We start from the raw sequence: 21,321 nt of genomic DNA, 5'->3' as shown, positions 1-21,321 counted from the left end.
ATTAAACAGATGTATTAGAATCATTGAGGTTTTCGTTCCATGGGACTAAACATCAGTTTTCAAGTTTCATTGGATTAGGGAGTAGACAAAGAATGTGCAATTTTCAGCAAGAAAACAACACTGAGTGCCAAAACTAGAGGAATCATTTTATCAGTGTCTAAAACTGTTACAATGAATCACTTTCTGATCTCTCACAATTCTAAGTGTAAGTGTACAAGTATTGGGGGGCCAAAACCAAAAGAAGTTACTACACACACCAAGGCGCTGATTGAAGGAAGAGATGTGAATGGACAGTGGAGAGAAGGCCAAAAATGTCAATTGAATACAATATGCTGAAACAAAATAATGTTATGGTGGGAAAGATAAGTAGGAAATACTTCAAGTTCAAGCAGATGGCGTTTCTTTTCTTCCGGAGAGAATCATTGAAATCTGCAGACCTCTACTGAATGCTTGATTGAAGAGCAAACGAGTTTGGAATTCTGATACAAATGGGAACCATGACAAAATGGCTATGGGCATGAAAATGATTAGACCCATGATGTATTCATAGGCTCTTGCTAGCTCTTTTATCGATTCCCAGAATCCTATGCCCTTCATCATCGGCCGGCATGCCTGACCAATCTTTGGAAAGGGACAAAAGATTAATTAATACTGTATCTTTCACATATAATTTATGTAGAGAAAGCTGTGCTAAGTAAACAATAACCAAACTAAATCTATGTCCAAGTTTATATTTCAAAGAGAACAGTTAGAGGAACGCAAGAGAGGGAACGTTTTAAGGAAGTTTGGAGAACTGTGATGATTTGACATTTGATTTCCTCAGTAGGTTGAGAAGCCCAAATAAAAGTAAAAACAGCAACAAGTTCAAATCCTTGGATTTGAATTCACAGTTCCAAGTAATTAGCCTTTCACATGCTTGGTAAATCAACGTGTATTTATGCAAAATCAAGCTATTGAAGTGGCAAAGTAGATAGATGTTTATGGGGCATTTGGAGGAAACCTTATAAAGTTCTCATTAAGAAATGGGAAAACGAGTCATAGGGTAGTTCATAAGTGGAAGATTGCTTGCATGAGAGCATGTGGTATTTCCGTGAGAAACTTTCAGGATATTAAAAGTTGGTGGAAAAAAAAAAAACACTGTTGGGATGAGGCATTAGGGATGAAATCGATAACAAATCTACATTAGTTTAGGCCTTAAGAGGACACTATTATACTACATTAGTTTAGGCATTAGGGATGAAATCGATAACTTACTAGAAGGATGGCCCATCCAGTAGGCAAGAATGCAAGTATAGCTGCAAATAGATCTGATACCGTGAGGCCACCTACTACAAACAAGACAGTCATGACTGACATGAAACCAAGGAAGAGAAGAGCTTTGAGTATTCTGAACATGAGCTGGAAATCGGTACCAAACTTTCGTCTGCCCATGGATACCAACTGATAGCCATGTGAAACATAAACATCAGTAACCAAGAATATTAACCAGTTCTATAATAGTAAAAATGTTTGTGCAAATCAGCCTTCAAGGTAGAAAAAAGGGGAATGGTAATGGATGACAAATAATTTTTTCATATTTGTAAATATAGCACAAGAATAAAATTTTGTAAATATGGCAATTTGGTAAGGCAAACGTCTATAACTGATGGATGTCTATCGATATCTATAACTAATAGGTTCTATAGTGATAAACACTTGTAGATGAGCTTTTTCGAAAACTGTTATCATATTTGCAAATTTTTTTCTCCATGTACAACTACCTCTAGAAAAAATAACATGTAGAGGTATACCTTTAAGACAACAAGAGCAATTAACATGACTACCCAAGAAAGTCCATAAACCTGGAAAGAAATCGAAGCGAAAAGTAGCAGTCAGAAATTGGCAGCATATCCAGCGAAAAGTAGCAGTCAGAAATTGGCAGCATATCCGAAGTAATGTCAATGGGACAATAAGAGAAAATATCTTAGCAACAAAATAAAATGTCCCTACCAATAAGCTCTTGACACGATGAGATATATCAAGGTGGTAGACAATTCCATATTGGTAAATCAAGAATCGTAAAGCAAGTATAATCTCCAGCACCCTTCCCCTTATAGTTGTACTTTTCAGGTGTTCCTGTTCTCCATCCCACCAAGATTCCCAACTTTTGTCATGGGAGATCCCTATTCCACCACGATTTCCCATCCACCTTTTCCAATCTGTCCAGTCATCTACAGTCTTTTGCCAATCAAATCCAGATGGATTGAACACAAAGGGAGCAAATAACCAGGAGGCAACCAGAAACCACATTGAGAAAGTGATGAATAGATAAAGTCTTGAACTGCGATAGGACTCTCCATAGATTTGATAAACAAGCAACAGAATAAAAAGTTCCAAGCCTTTGACAAAGTGACTTCGTGAGTACTGCCTATAATTATCAGCAAATTTTGCATGAAAAACAACAAACCCACGACCGGTGGCTCGATATTTAGAACCTCCATGCAAGATCGTTCGACCATAAAAGTGTGCTTTAGTTCCAAGCTGGAATGTGAAAAAGACAGAGGCTAGTTGCAACTGCATGATAACAAAATCACCAAGGGCAGTACGAAATCCTTTTTCAAGGCCAATTTCCATAACCATTGGTAGTACCAACAACAAGCCTAGTTGAAAGACAGACTGAGTAGCCAAAGCCTCTTCAAGAGCCTTAGTCTGACGTATGGAAGGATTCTCAAGAATCTCCCTTTCAACACCACTCATGACCATGTATAAACGTCCATATAAAAATACATACACTGTCAGCACAGTCACCTGCGAGACATATAATTCAGAAGCTAAGAATGATCCGTGCTATTATGACGAACATTTACTGAATATGTCAAAGAATAATCATTTACTGAAGACCTAATTCACATTTGGAAGGATATTTCTGCCCACTAAAGGATTTAATTGAACTCGTACTGTGATAATGATTCACCCCCTCACAGAAACTACCCAAAAAACTCAAGGCTACCAGGATATCTTTATGTTAATTGATAAGAAAAGAAAATAATTCTTCCTCGATTACCACAAATGATTGATACAAGGCTATATAAATAGCAGTCACAAAGAAGAAACTAAAAAGAAGTTCTGTTAGGATAAGGAAATACTTATCTATTAGAACAATAAAACCCTAACCTAAATAAAATAGGAAAACTATAATTTAACACTTTATATAGTCAAGTTGGAAATAGCCAACTAAAAATTTATATTCATGCAATTCTAGGCCAACTACCTCTACATGTTAGCATAAATATGATTATAAAAGAAACATATACATCCAACAATTTTTTTGAGTAAAAAAATTATCATCTTTGCTGACAAAATGCAACCCTAGGCCAAATATAAATTCATATTTGCATATGTACACATTTTTCTAATATTGATATTTACATATAAAGCACATTTAGCAGAACCAATTACTTAACCTAATTGTAACCAAGAGCTTTGTGTTGGTCACAAGGGGAAATTTTTTGGTAGTTATTCAAGGATGGTGCAAAGCCAAATATCAATTATATCTTAATACTATTCTAACAGATCTCACTTATGGAAATAATGGACTCAGAAAGAAAGAGTAGTGTGCTACCATACTACTGAAGTAGAATCCAACAGTTGTGAAGTAGAAGGACATCATTCTGTAGAAGTCAAACCGGCGTCCAAGCCTGTAAACATCACGACTTAGCGTCTGCTCTCCATTCCCATTTGCAACCTTGGCCTCAAAAAGTGATATTTGATTCATGCCCACATCTCGCCCCTTACCAACTTGAATGTACTCGTGATGTGTGACAAACCCCCCACGAAGAGTTGAATTATATCCTGTTAAGATTAGGCTGATTAGCACAATTAATTGACAGGTGGAACCTATCTGCCTGTCATCTTCATTGAAATAAGAAATACCTGCAAATATATCCTCGCTTAAGTTAATGACTCTAGAAGCCTTACTGATGCCACCCCTCGTTATGTGGAAGATTCTGTCAAATATATCAGGATGACCGTAATGGAAACGTACCCTGTGAAAGTAGAGCATGTGAGCTTATGAAACCCATTCATGATATTAACGTTTCAGCAGATAGGATTAATTCAAAATTCAAATGGAATAAGAATATGGTTTTTAAACACAGAAAACACAGGTTGTAGTTGCTCGGATAGAAACATGAATAAGATGGACTAGGTTATTTTTCAGTTTTTTGGTATTGGAGATTGATATTCATAATGAAGTTTATTACTAATGATGATTGCATAACTCCGATATTACAAATAAATAATAATTGAAAGAGAAGATTAATTTCATTTGTCAATCATACAACTATAAGATATAAATTTGTGTGCCACTACTGTACCTAGCTAGTACTAAACCTATGATATAATACGCACTACAAAGTTAAAGAAAGGAACAAAAATATGAGGAAGTAAAAAAGTAATCTATGGATTAAATCCCAAGTAATAGTCCTTAGAATTAGCTTAGTTCCCAATACCTATCTTCATGCCACCTGCTCATGATCTCATGCAGGTGTCTCTTAGACGAAAAATGGATTACACCTTCCCTATTTTTCAGTAGCATCCACAGAAACAGTTTCGTAGCCATTTTCAAGATAACAGAGTGTTGAAAGGAAAATTTAAAATGGGAAAGCACCAATGTACACATCAACTGAATTCCCATAAAAGAAGAAGTTGAAAAATTAATTGACAGGCTTACAGTTTTTAAATCTAAAAGTTAACAATAAGCAGTAAGTTAATGTCATATACGATAGTAAGTATTGTACATATATTGAAAATTATACGACGGAAAACCAGTGACTTGCCTCAGAGGATTGGCCAAAATTCGTTGGCCAATGGTTACAAAACTAGTCTCCTGATTGGACATGAACCAAGCCAGCGATGAAACACTGTGAAAGATAAGTGGGGAAATAAGTATAAATCATTGTGAACCATCAGATATCAAACCAAGTGTCTTTTTCAATAATTGACCGATTCCACTGTAGCAGTTATTAGATCCAAACCTAAGCACCATGAGACTAACCTTCCAGTAAATATATGCTCCCTCAGACCCAAGATTGTGGGTTTTCGATCTGCATGACGGTTTTTTTGGAGCTCTTCCAAAATATTTCTCATTTTGAAAGCTTCTTCAAAATAGTTATCCTGTGAGAATATATATATATATTTTTTTACAATCATAAACTCATTGAGATTTGACAAGTTACGAACTGCCACTATCAACAATAATAATTACCCTGTGAATTGAACAATGAAACAATAAAATAACTTGAGATAGAAAGGTAAATCACCTGATTCATGTCTATGGTCTGCAAAGCTTGTCCCCGAGTGAAAATAATGGCATGATTTTGATTCTCAGGTTTTCCTTCACCGATTGCTGTTGGAGGACCTGGAAGCTTGATTCGGTAGATTTCCTAGATACATGGCAAGCAATTAAAACTACAATGGGGAAAGCCCCGTAACAAAACTAACTCCCAGCTCCAGCTCCTACTCCTCAATGAGGAACATAACCAAGACACCTATATTTCCACTTTTCTACCAATAAAGGCTTAAGATGACCATGATTATCATTGTGAATTGCTTAAAAAATTAAAATATAAGCATACCATACCTCAAATTTTGTAGTATTAAATTAATTTTGTCAAAACATGCCCAAAGCTCCAAGTATTTAGTTTTGAATACTAATCTTGAATAGGAATAACTTCTTAACAATAAATATCTCAGAATCCTACGTAGAGAGCACAATTTTAAAATAACTTTTGGCACATTGCATGAATGATTGAAAGTAACCAGCAAGAGGTTAAAACTTCTAATAAAACTGCAGGCAAGTATAAAATTAAGAGGCTATTCTCCTATACCTCATCCAATTTATCACCTCCCTTCACAAGAACCGAGTAATAAAACTTCTGGGTCTTTCCATTCACGGTCTCCTCTCTTTCATCAATGTAAGCAACACGTAGAGATGGATACCTGCATAGTTGTTTTTTCATATGTCCATAATGAACTTTTAGGCAGTCTCTGTCAATTGTAAAGGCTAGCAACTGCGTATTAACATCCGACTCACATTAACATCAGATTCAGAATATTATGGTAACAACTTCGATCACGGGCATCGTCAGACTTCTTCTGAGCACCATAGATTTGACATGAGACAACATAGGTGAATTTTAGATCAACCAGAGCTTGTGCACGATCGAAGAATGCTTTCTTATCTTTTTCAATCAATTCCATGTTCCGATAACCACCAGCTGCCAAGTAAATAAGGCAAATTTAGATATTAAGTATATCAATTACTCAGTTTGGGAACAATATTGTGCTTAGATTCTGAATTTCATGATAACAGAAAAGAGAACTAAAGAACATACTATTCTCTCCTGCAAATTCCAGAAAGAATTGAAGCTGAAGCGCATCACGGTAGTACATCATACCACGAACTGATCAACAATCAAGATTTTACAGATGTAGCAAGTATTAAGGTTATGATACATAAATGCTAACAATGGAAAAGAGGGAGAACGAGGTATGGTATTTCTTTCAACCTGTTCTTGATAATGTCTGCCCCCTGTAGGATACCCACTGGCGGATTAACTCCATCTTGTCCTTATCATTATACCCAAGTTTTGGTTCTCCAATGCGCTCCAGAAAGTTGGTCCATTCATCTAGCATACAGTCAAAGCAAGTGTAAGTTTCTGTCCATGGCACTAAATGCAAAAAACAAGCAGGAAGATAAAACTTACCAGGATATATCTTTTGGAGGTAGAACAAAATGGAAATTCCATCCTCATTTTCCTTTTTAAGTTCCTCATCGGAATAAAGGACGTCTTCTTTGTAATAAGGAGTTAAAACACTAATCATAAATCAGAAAAGAAACTGAGTTATCAAAGCTGGAGGTGAAGTATAAGAACATTAATATATACTGCAATACAATAGACAACAACAAGTAAAATACTCAAATTAATCAATTCATGTTTATGGAAGGCCTTCATGTTCTAGCTTCTCTTGGGAAGGGGTTTCCTCCACCCCTTACCCTTAGGTTGTTCTTTTTGTGGTTAATATACATCTTCTCTGTTTCTTATAAAAAAAATGTTTATGGATCAAGAACATGAAATAGTCGAGATAGTAATCAAGAGAGAGAAAGAGAAAGAACCCATTAAAAAATCTCTTTTATGAAGGCGTAAACCACCATTTTCTCCAAGGGGTTACGCCAACTTTTTAGAGCCACAACGTAACTTTTCTTTAATATCAAAGAAAAATTGCATCCAGGAAAAAAAGGACTACGGGAAGATATTTTCTTGTTTCCTCACCTTTCCTTTCCTTCCCTTTTCCTTTTTCTTGTTTTTGTAGGTGACCTTGTTTAAAACTAAAAATAAACACAAAATCAAAGGGAAACAGAAAGACTAGAGGTTCCCCCTAAGCAAAAGGAGATAACAAAAAAACTCTCCAATTGATATGAATATCATCAGTTGTCAACAGAACATGCCTGTAAAAAATATTTCTTTTTCATAAGACTCAGATAATAACTCATCATCAGAATGAGATTGAAACTCATGAAAGCCAAATCTAAAATGACAGACCTAAAAGATAGCATGTCACGAACTTTGGGAGCTTTAGGCATAGTCATAAATAGTGAATTCGCAAAGAATGTGATACGTCTACGGGCTTCCAAGTTTTGAGGTACATTGATTGCAGATTCCTTGACGGTCAAAAGCAAATAAAGCCTAACGACCTGTTAACAAATGCAATGGAGGATAAAGCCTAATTTTTAAATGAGATATAAAGAAAATAATATAAGAAAGCTTGATGATAGCCAATAAAGACCTTTTCTACCCATGATCTGGAACATGTAATTTTGATGTTAATATTCTCAAACCTCTGCCCTTTCTTGCCATCAGATTTTTCAGTAGTGTTATCATCTTCTGCTTCAAGAATTCTTGCATAGGAAATAAACGGGTGTACATACAAGAATATCAAAAAAGCTTCTTTGGAGTACAGTTTTAATGTGTACACGCTCTAATACTTCAAAAGACTTACTCAGAGCCATTAATCATGACATCCTGTGTGATAATCTCAAAGATGTCCTGGAGAACATTGATTATCTGTGATTCATGAGCCTCAATTTCATCTTCATCAGCACGCTGTCAAAACAAACACTTGATTATGCTAAATATATACAGTTAACCAAATCCATGCCATCTGTCTATCAAAGATATCACCATCATTGCTAAAATTTGTTGAGTACAACACAAGCACACTACCAAAAGTTTCAAAAATTTCTCCAGCTTCTCACTGAGTGAAGGAAGGCCACTCATCTTGAAATTGCTTAAGAATTTTTTCTGCTGTATGCTAATTTCTACTTCACGACAAATCTGCTGCAGAATCCTGTTTTATAAGAGATTGAATTTCATGAGAATGAACAGAAGGGTTGTTTTTCATCAAATAAAAGTTGTTAGCAGGAAAGTGGTACTAAGACTATCTAAAAATAAAGTGTTGATATTATGAACTTCTTACATCCTGTCGCCTTCATCGTTCAAAATTTCAGTGACTATATCCCTGAGTGTCTCATAGCATTCTATTACTGCAGAATACATATAATCATCACTTTTAATCTTCCTGAATAAGTCAACATCCTCCTTTCCCTTAAAGTCTTTTGCCATATCCAATGCTATTGGAATCTAGCATCATTGAAGAAAAAAGTTCAATTAGTCACATAACTTGTTTTCTTCTATTTGAAAACAACAAACATGAAAAACACACTTTTCAGCTTTATTACAAGTCTTCAAGGATCCCTTATACCTTACTAGCAAGCAAGAAAGGAGGCCATTGGACTACAGAGACATCACTTGAAGAATATGGAACAAGTAGTAAATCTCTATCCCTGCACAAAAGTATCAGTCAGAGGAAAATTTTGGGAACTTCCAATATTTATAAATTGAACTTCTCAGTAAGATTGCAGTGGTGACCTATCACTGATCAGGTCCTCTTGTCGCATAGTTAGTATGAATTCATTCCAGACATGAGAAAAGTTGGTAATGTTCTTCCTTACTAGTGATTCATCCTGTGATGAAAGAATAAAAGTTTTATATAACAAAGGGAATAATTCAAGTAATGGCTAGAACTAGAAGTCATTAATTATAAGTAGAAAGTATTGTCTCCTTGGATAGAATTTGTCATCACTAAATAAGTGAAATGTTTCTGAACTAAGACACTAAAATTTCACATTATTTGATCGATTAACCAACCTCCAAGTCATGTTATTTTCATTGATGAAAAACACCGACTATATTCATTTTTGTAATTTGGTATGGACTTTCTTATTCAGTGTAAAGGGAATAATATGTTATACTATTTTTCATAGTCAAAAGGAGACATAAATGTCTTAGGACTCATAAACTAACAGTACCAGATTCTTTCCCTTGGAATCCCTATCTGATGATGGAACCAGTCGTTCGCTGAAGGCTGAAGGAACGGCCTCGAACCTGGACCGCAACATACCAAGTGTCCTTATCTATAAAATACAAAGGTTAGAAAATAATATCAGAAAAAAAAAATCCATTTACCCAGTAAAGCATTGGACAGTCGAGTAACCGTAAAAGGAGTTCAATTTTGTTATACTGCCCCCAAAATAGAAAAATGTAATTTATTCACTCACTATTCCTTAACCATTGGCAAGATTATAATTATCACTTGATAGAAAGATACTTGACACTAACCTCACCCAAATGGCTGAAGGCTCCATGAATGCCACCAAAAATGGTTGAAAATATTGCATACCAAATTTGTGCATCCATAAAATAAACCTACATAACAATAAGAAACAAAACATTATTACAACATACATGATGTGTAGCAATAGCATACTAAGTACTTTAAATGTCGTACCATCTTACATCCCCAAAATTCTAGTTCACTTACCAGGACAATTGGAGCCCATATTGCTATAATAACTCCAATATTGTAGGACACTGCCATTATTCCATAATAACCATTAGTGACAGAAATAGCATCTTAATAGAAAGTTTAATGTTTCTTAGAACAATAAAATATTACCATGTGGAAAGAACTCATGCCATTGATAATTATCAATATGCATTGCCATAATTAACTTTGTAGGGCCAATGAGTGGATATATCTATTAAATTGCAAACAACAAACATAAGATTCTCAAAGATATAAAAATCTCCTTTAAACATGGTCAAAATAATTCAACAGTAAGCCAATGAGGAAATGGAGTCATGAGATGCTTAGTTCCTGCATTTATTGTATCAAATAAGTGTTCCCGTATCCATTTCTACAGGACCTAAGGAGGCAAGGACTAAAAGTAGTTCACATCCTTCTTTATTACTTGGAGAAATATTGTTACAGTTCAATCTTAATTGTTCCACTTTGATAACTTCTCAATAGACAACCCATCGCCAGTATCTAACAAAAGAGGGAGTATAATATCAGATATTTCTCAATTACATTCGGCCTTGACCATGAAACATTAATTTAAAAAATTAAAAAAATTAATAATGATAATTAAAAAAAAAAAAAAAACAGAAGAGACTGGTGTAATGTATCTAAAGAGTGGTTTATTTTCAGATACCCATATGAATGACAAACGAATAACTTTTTCTGAGCCTCATACCAATTGCTTGTTATTCATGTGAGAATAAAAAATCTATCTTCAATGCATACATTAGTAAGGGAACCATATTTATGCATCATGAGTAATAATTTACTTAGAAGAGTATGAAAAGACTCATAAGCTAAAAATAGAGTTAATGGCTCTGTTACCAAATATATATATCAGAGTGCTTACCTTTCCTAATTAAAGCGATTTAAAAGCTGATAGCCAAGTAACCATATATGAACATTTCATTTCATTTTCTATTTTCCCAAAAAACCAATTTGCTGGACAACATTTCCTCTTTTTCGTTTTCACTTCATAAAATGAATAAAAACTACAGGTATTTTACAAATTTTCCCTTTTAATCAGTAAGCTGAATGCTAGCTTGCTGATTAGCAGAAGATTTGTATTCGTGCTCTGTAAGGTACTACAAGCTAATAATTGATTGATAAGAAAATAACCTCGACATAGTAGCTGAAAGCTAGCTTACTGATTAGCAGCAGAATCCAAAACAGTGAATACCTGAACCCAAGAAAGTTTTGTCAACAAAAACAAATAATGAAAGGGAAAAAGGTAGAAAATCAAAACACCCATGTAACTAAAAAGATCTATTGCATCAGATCCTATGCAGAAAATAAAGGAATTTCGAAATAAATCTAAAAAGGTTCACAGTTTTTAATAGCAATGCTATAACCACAGCAACACTGAAATGGATCTTCCCTCAACTCCTGATAATAAATTGAAAGCAAAGGAATAAACAAATAAAGGCACATCCTTTAGTATGCTTACTTCAGCAATGAGAACATGTCTTCATGCATGCCTCTTCCTACATAAAGTTTAGGCTGCAGTATGGCCAACCAAACATCAGACGAGAGAATAAAGAGAACTAGGCCAAGAATATGCGATGAAAAATAAAAAGATAGCCAGACTAAGAATATGAAGCATCTAAACAACCAGCAAACAAGGAATCAAATTGAAAGTAATAAATGTTAAACATGCTTACCTGAGCCCACCACAAAAGAAATGTGATAATTCGCCAATTTGAACGCTCCATCTTTTTTCTCAATGGTGGAAGCAAAAATAGCAAGCAAGACAATATATTCGGTAACAAATATACCGCAACAGCATAATTATAAAATGACTGGTTCTGCCAGTCTGCAGCCCAACTACTAAAAAATTTCACGAGTCCAGTCGGATTTTGTATGGTATTAAAATAAGCAATAGGCAAAACCACGACCCATGCTGCTGCCACCAAAAACTTTAGAAGGTAACGTAGTATTTGGGTAAATTTCAGGCTCCTCCATGCAATCCAACTTAGAATTATATCCAGCGTGGCTGCACAGAAAGCATACATCAAGATGAAAACGGCCATAAAACTTAAAATTGTTAGCTAAGCTAAATATTTGCAATCATCATAAGAAAGCTTCACAAGAAGCTGCAATTTTTGAACAATTATATGAAACAGAATGTAATTTTGATTTAAGTTATACCTCTCAAAAAATTAAGAATGGCAGAAGTAATGAAAATGCTCAAAACACTTTTGAAGACATCAGCATCAAAAATTGCAGCAAGAGATCCACTAGGACTCCAGGCAATTATTACCATAGCCTGAAATCATTAAGTTACAGTTGATATTGAGCTACAGGAGAAAAGATGATAAAAAAGCCAAAACGTTGACAAAACCTGGTATGCCAATATAAAGAATATCCACATTCTGTCAAAGCTTCTATAAAGATGCAAAAATGTGCGGACTTCAACGAAGTTTGTTTTGGGCTTCCTCTTTCCAGCAGCTACTTGGTTAGGGTTCTACAATTGAAATAAACTTCCACATAAATGTTCTAAAATTTTCAATCAAATACAAATCATAAGACATGCATGTGCAAAATGACGTCTCTATGATGAATTCTACAGTTGGATTAATCTGTCGCTAAGAGAACAATATATAAATCCACCAGCACAAAGAAATAGGCGTGTGAGAGAAAGAGAGAGACCGCATTTGCAGGTTGTACAGCATCTGAATGCCTAAAAAAGTCTGATTTAGGATTCATTGGCCATCCAAGGTTGAAACATCTGTCAGACCTAGATCAACAAATAAATTTTCAAGTAATTATCAAAATCATCAACATGAATTTACTTCTTGGTGAAGCTTACCAAAAATATTCATTGAGATCATCATAGTTCCGCCAGGTAGCATGACTCGCCTTACCTCCTTTGTTTCTCTTAGCTTCCTTTTGTACCAAGTAAATTATTCTTAGATCAAATCTTATGCAAATTTAGGAACAAATAAATTGACCAAATAAAAGATCTGATTACCATCAGAAGAACTTGGTAAATTGGAGCTATCACTTCCCTCAAAAATGATTCATCATCACAAGCATCTGTCTGAAATAATTCTCCACTGACAGGATGAACATTGCTATATAGAATCCCATAGACAACGTTGGCCATCTTGCACATTAAGGAAAAAGGCAACAGTTTAGAATATGTATAGAATTTTTTGAAACAATAAAATAAATAGACAGAAAAAGGTAACAGTTTAGATGTATGCCATTTGTAAATAATGTGCTCAACTGAGCAATTTTACCACAATAAAGATCGAGAGATGCTGTCACTAGGTTGTCTGCCCAGGCTGTTACCTCCTTTTGAATGAAAGTTTTGGCTTACTTATTATAATAGAAAGTATATATATTCAAGTATGATATGATTCAGATTCTAGCGTAACTGGCTGAAACTAACAATTGAGAGCAAGCTAACTTTTTGGGAGAACTTTAAGTCTTCGCTTCTCTTCATGACTCAAATCTATGACGGTTCTCTCTCTCTCTGTCTTCACACATTCCATTAATCCAATACCCAATTCCTTCTTTGCCCATGAATGTGTTACACTTACAACTACTTGCTTTCACCCATAAATGTACTCTGCCCCACGGCCCCCATCCTTGGGTGAATGAGTGTACACTAAAGGTGAACTATATAAGTAAATTTCTATCATTTGCCCTGTACTTGAAACTCTAATTCAGGAAATACTTCATGATGTTATGAATGGTGGCTAGAGGAGTGAACAGATTAGATACATTGTCAGCAAGATTTTTAATATAATCAATGAATATATCAATCCCAGTGGGGTGAATCTGCTCACTTAAGATTACAATTCAATAATAGAACGTAAATAACTCTTCATAAAAAAAAAAAGGACGCAAATAAACAATTAACCATTTTAAGGATAATCCAACTTCTGATAATGATGATCATGGAAATGGTATTGAACTATTAATTATTGAGTAAAGAAGGCGCTAATAAATCATAGTAATGAAACAACAATTTTATTTGATATTTTAATGGCAGCAAGTACACCAAGTGATTGAGAACTAACAATAAAAATAACTTAATATGACATTATAAGAGCAAAACAATGTAATAAGAAAACATACATTGTGGAAAATGTAGCATAAACATTCAGGCATGAAGCGAATATTTGAAGCTTCGCCCCAGATAAGAAGATGAAGTCCAATATAAATAAGCTGCAACTGTTGTCGGTCACATTCACGAGGAAACCTGAAGGTTAAAATAAACCATATACTTGGTAGCTTTCAAGTATTCAAATAGCATAACAATTCTACACAGATTAAATATAATAATGAAAAACACATGCTTAAATACAGGCATTCACAGATCGTGTGCGTGTTAATTTTACAATATAAACACAGACGACGGCATCTGACAAAATATAACAAAATTCCAAGATGTTAATTAATGATATACATGGTAATAAGATGTACCCAAGATTTTGTTTGCAACGAAGATAGTTACACCACGAGATGTAGTTCTTAAAGATCTTTTCACTCAGTTCCTGTACAGTGCCACTTTTTAGCTGCATCAAGCAAGTAATATTAAACATGAGATGCAGTTCATAGATTTGCATAGCAAATTGAGATCACATCATAACCCAACAGTATAGAATATCTCCCATCGGTAAAATTATTTACCTGGTGAGGAACTTGTGGATTATTATTCCTTATATCAATATTTGCAAGAAGCAGAATTAGGTGTTCCCGCTGGTTTGCTACATTTCCTTTCTTCATATCCAAACAAGACATAAATAACAGCAGTTAGCAATTCTCATCTTCCCTTCTACTATATCCAAATAGTAACACAATTAGACCCACTCAAGATGGTCAAACAAATCTAAAAGAACTTTAACCCTGAGAAAATTAACCCAAGAAAAAACATCAATCTCAAATATCAGGGTCACAACCCCATATGTTAACTTCTAAACCTTATTGACACTAATAACAGGAAAAATGAAATAAATGGAAAAGGCTGTGAAGTGTGAACGTCCCCAGATCAAATTAGCAGATGATTATGGGATTGGAATATGGATCACAAACTCAACATTCCACGAACTATAAGAAACTACGTCTTGACATTGTATCAAATATCAAATAAACCCTAAACACCAACCAACAAGGCAACAATTTAAGAACAGAGCCAGCTAACCTCCAGAAGCAACTACCAGTAGCACTAAAAGAAATTACATTGTAACAAGAGCCTCAGGAAACAAGTTACCTGGAACCCAAAAATGGAGGACAGCCAATCAAGTATATCATTTACAGATTTCACCCTCTCTGTTGGCACTGATGAATTTTCTTCGGAAATGCCGGTTGAATTGATTTTGGGCATTGGAAGATTGTTCACCTTCTGTAATGCTTCTATTGCTGCTTCGATCTATATAATATTGATGAAGGTAATCATAGGCGAGTAAAATTAAGCAGTGAACTAAAGCAAATACCATATTATATAGATTTCTGATATTAACCTCAGGAAGTTCCATGATAGCTGGTTTAACCGCCATCGCATACAAGGGGAGAATGTTATAATGTTCATGCTGCTCTTTTTTTCTTTGAACCTCCTTGGCATATCGTTCTGTCTGTAACGACAAATCAAACAAATTATTTCATGTTGGTGCAAGAGGAATTGAATTATTTCTTGTATAGAAAGTTTGAAGACTCATACCTCGGCATCAATTTTTGAAGCAGGTACCACTGTCTTTAGTACTTCATATAGCACGGTCGCTATCTGATAAATCTTAGCCATCTCTTCCCTTCCAGAATCAAAGGAGAACAAAAGGTGTAAGCAGTATGCAAACCAAAAATATGGCATATGAAAGATGAAAAACAAAACTCACGGTCTTTTGGTATATTCTCCTGCTTCGATATTGTGCTTGTAGAATTTCTGGTAAAAAGACTGAATTTCTCGAACATCATTACTTTCAAGGATGGGTTGTGTTTCTTCTTCTTCCTATAACAGGTACAAATTTGCATTGAGCACTTTGATCCTCAAATATTATATGGGTGAAATTAGAATTATCTTTAAATGTTGCAGAAGTTTTATCATTCAAAAAATAGAGAACTCGTTTTAATTTGCTCAACTTGTGTCTAGCATATGTCTATCGTGCCAACAAGTATTTGAGTGTTCAACACATGCCAGACACGGACACATTGCCCAAACTAAAATGTCTATGCTTCATATTTTTAGAGTTAAAGAAATCTAAATGTAAACTATTTAATGGTTTAAGTAATTAACTTAAACCGACTAAAAGTCAACTTTGTGACCAAACCTAAAAACACTAAGATATTAAGGAGTTATACCTTTTCAAGTCTGTGTAACAAATAGGTCTTGAATTGTCGAACACCCCGTCCACTTGATGTTGGATCCATTTTATGAGCCTTCTCAAATGCATGGAAGCGGCCTGCAGATAAAAGTAACAGGGAATACAATTTTCAATCGTGGTTTTAGCTAACTACCACTGGAAAAGGAGAACAAGCACAATTCCAAAATCTGCACTATCATTTCATAACATGGGTACACTAATAACAAGATCCAGCTGTAAATTTTTCTTGTACTGCATCTATCATGGCTTGTACAGAACTATAGACAACGCAAAGGAAACACTTTGCAAGCATATCACTTGTCAGTCAAGGATAAAGGTAAAAATTGAAGGCATAAGGAAGTTGATCGATGTAGATTTTCAGTATCTATTCAGAATACGCTATAAAAAATTTAATTCATGAGAAATGGGTTCTTCAACTCAATTCATAGTAGATTGCTTGGTAGATGTAACTCCTGTACAATGGAAAAGGGGATTGACAAAGAGACAAATTAAAAATCTACAAAGTCAATATTCACTTGATACACAGTTAAACTTGATGGTTTGGATGCTGGCGTTACGGAATAACTTGTCTTATACATCCCAATATAATTCAATGAAGCCATATTATTGTGTTCTAGAGCTTATCGACATCATAAATAGAGAGAAAAATCATTGAAGTCCTTCAAATTCAAGTGATGTGAGTTGTTCTAAGCTTTCCTAGCCACAACAATTAAATCAGAGAGAGAGAGAAGAAGGGTGGAGGTAAAGATGGACCATCCCTGCCTCTTCAGTTAACTGACACTCTAGACTTGAAAATTTTTGCAGTTTTAACCCCTTTCCATCTTGAGTTGTAGGTATTGCCTCAAAAATCACAGATGAGGCACTGCAAAAAACTTGAATGTCTAGTTAACCTTAGCATAAACTACTATTTTGTAAGTTGATGTTATTTGGATGAGATTATCAAAGGCACAAAACCAGTTACCAGATGAGCATCTCCTTGCTCCCTATATTCGTTATATATGTTATTTCTCATTGATAGAATCCAAACGGAGCACCATTTGATCTCCCAAATGTGTAAGTTGGAAAGTTAAATGCTAGAATGTAGAATATGCGCAGAATGTGAACCACAAAAGTTCCCTTGTTGGAAGTTAACAGCCTATTGTCTAAAGGATCTGTTGAACGAAAACAAGTGTAAGTTCTTACCTGCTTATGAAAAGAAAAAAACAGAAGCCTAAAAGTTCAAGAAAGTCAAATTGTGCATTCTAATGACCAGCCACGTCACACCATCATGGGATGGCCCAAGTGGTCGATGAGGCCAATGTAAATAGCAAAGGACTTAGAGGGAATGGGTTCAAACCATGGTGGCTACCTACCTAAGATTTAATATCCTACGAATTTCCTTGTCAACCAAATGTAGTGAGATCAGGCGGTTAGCCCATGAATAGTCGAGGTGCGCGCAAGCTGACCCGGACACACGGATATAAAAAAAAAAAAAAAAGAGACCAGCCACGTCTTAATGATCAGCCACATCATAAATAGACAGTGGCCAACCAGTAAGTATTTCAAAGTCAGGTGATAAATCCTCCTTGCCAGTTTAGAGGTCTTCTGAAGTCCAAGTACTTGAGCTCCAGTCTTTCACAATGGTTATGTATTTTTATTATATTAACATGGCTCTCAATACGGTCATACCATTAGTTGAAGTTAGATGCACAGTTTCAATTTCTTCAGCAGCTTGATTTAAAAGGCCAAAACAACGTAAAATTTGGGAAAGACAGAAAACATTATCAAAGTAGAAAATTAAAAGTTTAGTTACATTTGGGGAGGTCATGACGAGGTAAGCATCAGCCAACTAACCTCTTTGTGTATATGCTCATGTCATCTAACATAACACAGCAACATATCATATTTCAATAATTTCATATTTCACTCAGAGTTTCTTTCAATTTACAAGATGACTTCAAATAAAAAATGCTCCACTTCCATCTAATATTCCTAGCAGATTATTAGATGAACAAACCTGAAAACGAACGGCATATGGAGAAAATATATTACAGGGTGTATTTCATCCACAAATTTCTCCATTGTATTAATGGGATGGGAGACCTAGAGGAAAGTTTTTGGCATCTAGGGGCCTTAGGCAAGGTGACTCTCTATCACCCTTCTTATTTATCCTTATTGTGGACTGTCTTAATAGAATTTTATTGCATGCAGCAGATTGTAAATTAATCAAACGTTTTGAGGTTGGCAGAAGCTCTCTAGAGATTCATCACCTTCAGTTCGCATTACACGATTCTTTTTTCATCCAAGGAAGATAGGCACTTGTCCAACCTCTTCAATATCATTCAGCTTCTTCATAAACGTTCTTCCTGGTGAGGAATCAGAGACTTCCTAAATGAAAACACTAACTTCGTCTAACTTGTCCTTGTTCCTATTTTCACATCTCTTAGTGAAAGGAAGGGGTAAGACTTGCATGCATTAGTAGCAGTAGAGGAAGTTCACGTCAACTTTCCCCCATTTCCACCATCAATATAAATTAGAGGGGAAAAAAAACTAGAAGAATTAAATCATAAAATTCAAGCAGAAGAATCGAATATATCATGGTTTCAGCCATTCGCTACAATGTATAAGAATAAGAGCATATGAAAACGTCATAGTTAACTTCAATAAGAATAACCATTGAATTAATTAGTCTCGCATAAGAGTGAGCAAGCAATATGTTGGTTGAAGTGATTACAGAGATAGGCGACTCTGGAATTTTCAGGCTCAATCTCGTTGGCCACACGGAGAATGGGAGCAACGGACGCGAGCGACGATGGCACGAGCTCACTGTCAATGCCAGAGTTGTCCTCGGGCAACTCAACCATGCGAGTCGGGGTGCGCGTCATCCGCCGGGACAGCGAACGCGGCGGACCCACCTCGTTCTTCGTCCCACTGGAACTCGCCATAGCAATCTGGTAATCCCTCCAGCTGATCGATTAGCTAAACCGAACAAAAGACCGCGTTTGTCTCTGTACCTCGAATCTTCTGGAGCTGGGCTCGAGCCTGAGTTTGCGCAAATGAGGAAGAAAGTGGCGAGGATCATGTTTATGTAGTAGAGAAGAACGAACTGGAGACTGGAAAGATGCTTTGAGTGTGAGGTGGGGCAATTGGAGGGAGGAGCTTTTGGATTGCTCTGCGAGTAAGAAAAGAATTGGATTAGTGCGCCGGATGATTTGGTTGCTTTGGAGTTTGATAAGGAATTGGGGAGAAAAAAGGTACAAAGATAGAACAGCAACAGAGTGAGCAGTGTGGGCGTGAATTTGAAATGGGTACTTTGGCTTTAGCTTTTGCTTTAGCTTTTGCTTTTTTGCCGCTGAAATCAAATTTGTGCATAAACAAATGGACGATCGCACTGCTCTTGTGGAAGAATGCAAAAATCTTTAAGAGTAATTTCGCTTTTTCAGGTGGGAAAGAGAAATAGATAATGGAGGAAGCTTGGGGAAGCGCGCGAACTGTGTGGCTCATTTCTCTGGCGCCAACGCAGTGTTGAAGATGAACTTTTTGTACTTGCAGTTGCAGTTGCAGAATAACAATTAGATGAAAAGGACAGTCCACTCTCGCTGATGACGGTAAGAAGTCTTCTCGTATTTTGTTTTTTACGATGTACTTTTTGGTAAATATCACTCTATGAGCACTTTTAAATAGTTTCTATTAAATTTACTTTTTCTTTTCACAAGTCTATCGATTTAATTTTATTTATGTTGTTCTAAAAATTTATATTTAGTCTAAAGTTCGAACTTAGTTTCAATTTCATTTAAATCTCATCCATGGTCTCTCAACTATCTTTTATCCTCTCAGAAGATGGACTTATTTTATCATTTTTTTTTTACTTGGTCTTTAAATTTAATTTATTACAATCACCCACCAACTTATAAATAGGAGACATTGTTTCGTTGTCACGTACATTTAAAAATTAAAAGTATGACACATTTAACATGATAACGACATGTGATTTATAAAGTTGGATGGGACCATTGTTGTCGACTTAAAACTTGTAAAACCATAAACATTAAATTAAAACTACGTCCATTACAATCTTTTTTTTAAACTACGAGGACGTCTCAACTGAAACTATGTAAAGGCGAGCACAACCAATTGAATAAAATTTAAGGAAAATTCAATGAAAAATATTTTATGTATTTCAAAATATGTCACATATTTTTTAAAATTTCCAAATATAGCACAACATTAGAATTCTTATTTTGGAATGTTTCATTATTCCAATTTTACCCTTTTATATTTTCTAGATCTCGCGGGTAAAATTTGTTTGTCTCTCCTCCGTTTGTATATCAGATACTAATGTCACTAGTACATCAGACACTCATTTCAATATATATTAGACACATATCACATATATATTGCACAAATACTCATATTATGTATCAAACACTTATATAGTATATCAGATGTACATGACATACATATTGCACAAATATTCATTTCAGTATCACATATTTATATCAGTGGTGAGATGTATTATAGATGTATTACATATGTATATCATTTGGGTAAAGCTGTAATTTTAAAATTGGACTAAGTACTATATTTGAAAAAACTGAATGTGGTTGCTATTTTGTTAATTTTACGAAATTTCAACTACTGTATAATTTAACCAACTTAGTCATTGACACAGAAACAATGGTACTTTTATGATTTTTCATTTTCGTCAATTTTGCAAGATGCAGTGATGGGATAATTGAGCAAAGACAGGTGATAAAATAGGAGAAAACCAAGTTGTGGGACATTCGAGTTAGAAAGACGACTGCAGGCGAGCTATTGAGAAGGCAGTGCCACGATACTCCGACTATGCCTATAAAACGATATTTTTTAAGTTTTTATTTTTATTTTTTTATTATGGCTTAAAAGGCCAACACCGATTTGATCATTTTTTGGAATTAAATCGTTCCTTGCCGCCCCTCTTCTATCATATCTGGTTCCTTAAGTACAACCCCCTATCTCTCTACCAGTACCGACATCGGTTCTTATATTTTGTTAGTTTGCCACATTGCCAAATACA

General features: G+C 35.1%; 1 protein-coding gene across 2 annotated transcripts; it reads right to left on the bottom strand.

Annotated features, from left to right (window-relative positions):
- Window positions 1-121: 121 nt before the first annotated feature.
- CALS7 (glucan synthase-like 7) lies at window positions 122-19,763 on the bottom strand. 2 transcript variants are annotated; one of them, XM_022292349.2, is made up of 43 exons: window positions 19,578-19,763; window positions 19,000-19,437; window positions 16,264-16,364; window positions 15,801-15,913; window positions 15,629-15,716; window positions 15,432-15,542; window positions 15,182-15,340; window positions 14,602-14,691; window positions 14,395-14,486; window positions 14,047-14,170; window positions 12,932-13,066; window positions 12,770-12,846; window positions 12,610-12,697; window positions 12,302-12,424; window positions 12,109-12,226; window positions 11,622-11,953; window positions 11,408-11,460; window positions 11,080-11,140; window positions 10,057-10,138; window positions 9,922-9,971; window positions 9,720-9,806; window positions 9,410-9,514; window positions 8,970-9,064; window positions 8,803-8,884; window positions 8,518-8,681; window positions 8,265-8,388; window positions 8,041-8,144; window positions 7,828-7,939; window positions 7,584-7,735; window positions 6,747-6,856; window positions 6,549-6,668; window positions 6,375-6,443; window positions 6,074-6,257; window positions 5,868-5,979; window positions 5,301-5,423; window positions 5,036-5,154; window positions 4,818-4,901; window positions 3,913-4,025; window positions 3,602-3,831; window positions 1,990-2,787; window positions 1,791-1,841; window positions 1,255-1,440; window positions 122-621 (listed from the first exon to the last, which is right to left on the bottom strand). In XM_022292349.2, the coding sequence occupies exons 2-43, from the start codon at window positions 19,208-19,210 to the stop codon at window positions 385-387; spliced, it is 5,769 nt and encodes a 1,922-aa protein (XP_022148041.1). In that variant the 5' UTR covers window positions 19,211-19,437; window positions 19,578-19,763; the 3' UTR covers window positions 122-384. The 2 variants fall into 2 exon arrangements, with proteins under 2 accessions (XP_022148041.1, XP_022148042.1); XM_022292350.2 differs by lacking the exons at window positions 122-621; window positions 1,255-1,440; window positions 1,791-1,841 and having other exon boundaries at window positions 2,478-2,787; window positions 3,607-3,831; window positions 19,000-19,609.
- Window positions 19,764-21,321: the final 1,558 nt, after the last annotated feature.

The sequence above is a fragment of the Momordica charantia genome (genome assembly GCF_013281855.1).
Source record: "Momordica charantia cultivar OHB3-1 chromosome 4 unlocalized genomic scaffold, Mcharantia_2.0 BLBB01000004.1, whole genome shotgun sequence".
Lineage (NCBI taxonomy): Eukaryota > Viridiplantae > Streptophyta > Magnoliopsida > Cucurbitales > Cucurbitaceae > Momordica > Momordica charantia.
Note: the sequence above shows the minus strand (reverse complement) of the source record. Positions and strands in the feature narration are given on the sequence as shown.

Bases quoted from the DNA above. Each gene is read 5' to 3' on its own strand.
- CALS7 (XM_022292349.2), bottom strand. From the start codon at position 19,210: ATGGCGAGTTCCAGTGGGACGAAGAACGAGGTGGGTCCGCCGCGTTCG. The intron at 15,543-15,628 runs GTATGAGTCTTC...TTGTCGTTACAG, and splicing joins CTTCAAAAATTGATGCCGAG to ACAGAACGATATGCCAAGGA. The intron at 14,171-14,394 runs GTACATCTTATT...TTTAACCTTCAG, and splicing joins CGTTGCAAACAAAATCTTGG to GTTTCCTCGTGAATGTGACC.